The sequence below is a fragment of the Coregonus lavaretus genome (assembly GCF_964263955.1).
Source record: "Coregonus lavaretus genome assembly, chromosome: 2".
Lineage (NCBI taxonomy): Eukaryota > Metazoa > Chordata > Actinopteri > Salmoniformes > Salmonidae > Coregonus > Coregonus lavaretus.
Window position 1 is genome coordinate 36,689,742 of NC_139989.1, and position 6,067 is coordinate 36,695,808.

At 43.7% G+C, this 6,067-nt stretch overlaps 1 protein-coding gene across 1 annotated transcript; it reads left to right on the forward strand.

The window, feature by feature from the left end:
- The first annotated feature begins 763 nt into the window (after window positions 1-763).
- On the forward strand, window positions 764-5,509 carry LOC311100473 (ATP synthase F(0) complex subunit C3, mitochondrial-like). Its single transcript, XM_084141393.1, has 5 exons — window positions 764-851; window positions 2,249-2,296; window positions 2,861-2,941; window positions 4,738-4,916; window positions 5,180-5,509. Exons 2-5 carry the CDS (start codon window positions 2,258-2,260, stop codon window positions 5,292-5,294), a joined length of 414 nt encoding a protein of 137 aa, XP_083997519.1. The 5' UTR covers window positions 764-851; window positions 2,249-2,257; the 3' UTR covers window positions 5,295-5,509.
- Window positions 5,510-6,067: the final 558 nt, after the last annotated feature.

Consider the following 6,067-nt stretch of genomic DNA (forward strand, 5'->3'; position numbering starts at 1 on the left):
GTATGCACTCACTAACTGTAAGTCGCTCTGGATAAGAGCGTCTGCTAAATGACTAAAATGTAAAAAAGAATATATCAAATTTAGCAGACACTTTTATCCAAAGCGACTTACAGTCATTGCATTTTTAAGTATGGGTGGTCCTGGGAATTTAACCCAATGTCCTGGCGGTGCAATGCTCTACCAAGATGCATGCTTTGTAAAGCCTCAATTGAATATGATTTATAAGGCCACCCTATAATGCACAGGTTTATGTCATATTTGACAAAGTGGGTTATGTCACATTTGTCATTTGTGGTTATGTCACACAGTTACGCCACATTCATGAACCCTTTATAAAGCATGACATACGGTTATAGATGATTTGTAACACATTTATGTAGTGTTTATGAAGGCTTTATGAAGCCTTTATAAGCTGCACGTCATTTAAAGCTGACCGAATTTCTTTACTCAAAGATTTTGGAAGTAGGCGGGACGTCGTATACACTGTCCAATAGAAATAGAGAACACTGGATGTAGTTTGAAAGGTTACCGGGAATATGGTCCAATGGGGAAAAGGAATAGGATTCGAGTCCATTCTTATTATACCTCAGTGTTCGAGTCACCCGGCCGCCCTAAATACTGTCAACCAATAGCAATTATTATAGTTAATTGAAACGCTCCATTATAGGCTAGGTTAAAAGTAGTGACAAGGTAAATAGCAAATCATATGCGAAGGAGGTTTATTTTTGTCCAATGGACGTTTAGGCCGTAGTAACTAATCTTATAAAAAACAAGGTGACAGCTGTCAGATTGTACATTGACTGCTGCGGTGAGCTAGTTATCGTGGACCCCGTGTGTACTGTAACATTAAGGTGAGTTAATAGTTTGGTGTTTCAGTATGACATAGTATTTTGTCATTTCGGTATGATTATAATCGCATTGTGAATATTTTGAAATGTCCTGTCTGTATTGCGGGGGCGAATAGAAATGGTTAGCATGCTAGCTAGCCATGCAATGTAGGTGAAGTGGACGGCCATTCAATGATTTCTTCCGAAGAATTACATTTTACAGCGAATGTATTCGTACTGTAGAATTCTTACCAGAGACGTGTCTACATGGGCAGCCGCGTATACTGCTAGGAAATAAACATGCAAATGTTAATTTGCGAAACCATGCATGTTGGTGTACAACCGATCGCTGCGGTGACTCTTCTGCAAAATGTCTGACTTGCTGGTCCATATCTGGGCCTAGTGAACCAGTGCATGTTTTCAGTCATTATGGATTCATGTCCCTGAGGATTGAGAAGGACGTTTAATAATTTCTATCAAATATAGTTTGCGTTCTGTACCAAATGCAGCGTCCTTGTATTTAATTCCTGTATTGGTGTCTGTGGGTCATTTTTGACCTTCACGTCTCAAGCTGGCTAGACAACTCCTCCCACCTATCTGCTAGCAGTGTCCGTCTGCAGTATATTACATTTAGCTAGCTAGCTATGGCTAACAAACTACCCAGGTTAGCCAACTAGCTAACGTTTCATGCTTTCGGCTTTTTGCAAATAACTACTACCCTCACTGCATGTGACATGGGTTTAATAAGCCCCATTCACCCAGGGACATTTGATTTGGGATAGTTTAGATTTCCCCATGGTGAATCCTTCAGTTGTCATTCGTGCTAATGTTAACGTTACCTGCCCAGGGGCAAAATGGCGACGGGGAAAGGGTGTACTATACTAAAGCTTGTGGTATATTTTACAATGATACAATGAATGTAGCTAGTTAGATTTGTACTTATTCAATCATAGCATCGCTAAAGGCTAGCTTGCCTGTCTGGGCTTTATGTGCACTGTCACTACTACACTACCTCGCTACCAATGCAATTGGATTAACTTGCATTAGACATATCTGGAATCTAGGTTTATCATAGCTTAGCTCCCCACTTACAGTAAGTGTTAGTGTTTTGAAAGGATCTTGTTCTTTAATGCTGCACTGTCATTTGCTTTGGGATCTTCCCACATTCAAACAAGCCTTGCTATTTTTCATGCAATTACACTTAATCAACAAATCGTATGACCTGGACCTTTAGCAGTGTAGAGCTGGTTTAGGTGGTGGGCGGTAGCTAAGAGTTGTGCATGCCTTCCATTATAAACAAATTTTTTCTTGTCCAAACGACTGATTGTGTGCTGGAAGAAGATACCTGTTAAATGGCTGTGGCATTTCATGGTGGTGCAAATTAGCAGTTAAAAAATGTAATTTGTCATCTCTCTCCACAGGCACAAGCCATGTACGCCTGCGCTAAGTTTGTCACCTCACCTGCTGTGGTATGTATTCTTTGAAACTACAATGTCACTGTTTGATCCTTTGCCAGTTGTGCCTTATCAGTCTAGATCTAGCTCTTACCCACACCATCTTGTTTAGCTAAAAGATGCGCAGCAAATTAATATATTTTGTAAGGAATGTAGCACGTGATGAGAATGCATTTAGGTTTTTTAGAAAAAAGTTAATGAATTTGATGGGAAAGAATAGTCTGACAGTGTTACCTGTATGTATGACCAGTGGTCTGCCGGGGATACATTGGGAAACATCACTATGTAGGCTATTAGCCTCTCACCTTGTAGGCTAATCTAACCCTACAGTACTCAGTCTTTACTAAGGACAAGATTTGGATTGATCATGACATTGCCATTCTACCAGTCTTCATGCCTCTGTAATCCTCCTAACGTTAGACTATTAGATGCAACTCTGTAGGGTCATAATCTTGGCGTGCTCCAGAACTCACCTCAGGGTAATCTACATTTGGCAGTCTGTTAGTAATTATTGTAATTAGAGCTTTTTACAAGCTTTTAAGTCTGTCTAGGAGTCTGATGTGTAGTTGTCTTTTGCAGCTGCGTGGGGGGTCCAGAGTCCTCGCCCGGCCAGTCTCGGTCTCAGTCTTCAACAGACCTGAAGTCAGAAGTGAGCAGCAGGTGAGCCTCTCTTCAAACTAAATGTAAACCCTGTGACGGTAACATTGCTTAGGTTTGTGTGTGAACCTTTTGCCAATTGCCCCTTTTTGTGATAACCTGAAACTATTAGATTAGGCAATTTTATGTTCATAAAGTTTGTTTCTTTTCAACTCATCACTAACCCATATTGCCTTTTTAGTTGTATTCATCCTCAACACCAGGCTATTTTAAATCCCTGTCTGGCTAAATACTAATGTGGCCAGTGCTTAAAAAGGACTGGTATCCAGGCTATGTGTCCTTGTGACCATTTCCACGGGTCCCTTCAGGGCTCTACAGTGTGACCATTTTACTCGCATATCAGCCTGACTATTTTGTTATGCAACCTGGAATTTTTATTTAGGAGCACCAGAGTGCCTAGAAAAATGAAGGATTCTAGCTTTGTTACCTGAAATTGCGCCTACATTTTTCAACTTAGGCGCACACATGCTCCTTGTGAAAAATAAATAATAATCATCATAGAGCCCCTGCTCTTGTGTTGACCTTTCTTGACTGGTATCTTGAGCAGCACTTTTTTTTTTTTACACCCCCTTTTTCTCCCCAATTTCGATCTTGTCTCATCGCTGCAACTCCCCAACGGGCTCGGGAGGCAACGGTCGAGTCATACGTCCTCCGAAACATGACCCGCCAAACCGCGCTTCTTAACACCTGCCTGCTTAACCCGGAAGCCAGCCGCACCAATGTGTCGGAGGAAACACTGCTCAACTGAGGTCAGCCTGCAGGCGCCCGGCCCGCCACAAGGAATCGCTAGAGCGCGACGAGCCAAGTACAGTACAGTCCCCCCCCCCCCCCCCCCCTAACCCGGACGACGCTGGACCGCTTGTGCGCCGCCCTATGGGACTCCGATCACGGCTGGTTGTGATACAGCCTGGGATCGAACCCAGGTCTGTAGTGATGCCTCTAGCACTGAGATGCAGTGCCTTAGACCGCTGCACTACTTGGGAGACCCGAGCAGCACTTTCAACCTCTGTACTAGTCTCTGTTCTTCTTGATAGGTTTTGTTCTGGGGCTTTATTAAGTGGGGTCAATGTACTCCTACACCATAATGGTAGAGAGATGTACTACACCATATATTTCATTCTGATTGTTCCATGACATTCCACTCCTAAACAAACCCCAGTTCCAGATGTGTCCCTAGCCCTTATCTGTTATTACTTGACCCTTCTGGTAGTCTGAGAACTGGCAAGGTGAAGGCAATCGGGAGCTATGAGCTTCCATCGTATTAGAGGGGGAGGGGTGGGCTATTTAATCATTAAGGCACGAGGTGGTTTGGTATTTGGCCAATATACCACGGCTAAGGGCTGTTCTTACGCACGACGCAACACTGAGTGCCTGGATACAGCCCTTAGCCGTGGTATATTGGCCATATACCACAAACCCCCAAGGTGCCTTATTGCTATTATAAACTGGTTACCAACGTAATTAGAGCAGTAAAAAAATAAATGTTTTGTCATACCCGTGGTATACGGTCTGATATACCACAGCTTTCGGCCAATCTGCATTCATGGCTCAAACCACCCAGTTTATTACATTTTAGTCATTTAGCAGATGCTCTTATCCAGAGCGACTTACAGTTAGTGAGTGCATACTTATTATTATTTTTTTCATACTGGCCCCCCGTGGGAATCGAACCCACAAACCTGGCGTTGCAAGCGCCATGCTCTACCAACTGAGCTACACGGGGCTATATACACCTGTCAGGTGGCTGAAATGGAACTATGTTCTGATTTTGACCGCTGTGCACCCTGCATCTTCCCCAGGCCCTGTTGCCTGTCGGTGAGGCCTCTCTTCTGACCCGTGGGTTCCAGACCAGCGCCGTCTCCAGGGACATCGACACTGCCGCCAAGTTCATCGGCGCTGGAGCCGCCACAGTGGGAGTGGCCGGATCAGGGGCTGGAATTGGAACAGTGTTCGGCAGCTTGATCATCGGTTATGCCAGGTAACTGATGAACGAAAAGGATTCATTCCTTTGTTCGTGGAAGTGGGCATATTCAGAAGCAAAATCTGATGCAGCAGAAGAATAGTTGTAATCAGTGATTATGTGGGTGGCAGAGAAATGCTCAAATTTTACCACAAGAGTATTGATGAAGCGTGTGAGCTGGTTCATTTTAATTTTGGGTTCATATCATAAACAAACAATTTGCTGCTGTCGTCCAGCCTAAATCATAACTTTCAGTCCTCTCCTCTTTCTCTCTCGGATAGGAACCCCTCCCTGAAGCAGCAGCTCTTCTCCTATGCCATCCTGGGCTTTGCCCTGTCCGAGGCCATGGGGCTCTTCTGTCTCATGGTGGCGTTCCTCATCCTGTTTGCTATGTAATTTAGTCACACCCTGTTCCCGTCCCTGTCACCTCCCTTCTCCCAGGGAATCGGAACTCTTGATGTGAAGCTCACGAGGCCATGGCACCGCCATTCCAATCAAAATCTACGACTACAAAGCCTGCCTTTTTATGTTCCCCTTTTTTCCAGAAGTTTTACATATGAGCTCACTTTGGTTTAGACTGTGTCTGAATAAATGGTTGGGATAACTATAAACTTGTTGGTCTTTATTTTCAGTGGTGTTTGGGTGCTGGACTGAAAGACATGTAAAAGATACAAACTGAAAGTACTAGTAAAATTATCACATTGAATACAATATAAGCTAAATGTGCTAGTGGTGGAATTTCTTAGAAATTAAGTCGGGGTCTCAATTTACTGCTGAGAGTTAGAATAATAGAAAACACAAGGTGCAATTTCTAAATGTAGTTGTGCATCAGCAGTCACTCAACTAGCCCATGTCAGCAAAGCATTTTTAGATTGGTAAATTAGTCTAGCGACCAGCAATGTAAACTTGTAGTAAGCATGGTCAAATTACCGACCAGGGTGAGGCCCATTTGATAATCAGTTATCATATTAAAAACTTCAAGCATTTTCCTCCACCCTATGGCAAAATGTGTAGAATTTCAGGAAACTAGGGGGGCTGCTAAAATGTTTTGCTTGGGAGGGGGGGGGGGGGTGTATGGATGTGGGTACGCAGACCTACGGGCCACTGCGGCCCCTCATGAGTTCCGTTTTATTGTGGCCCCCACCCCAATTAAAGTTGCCCATCCCTGT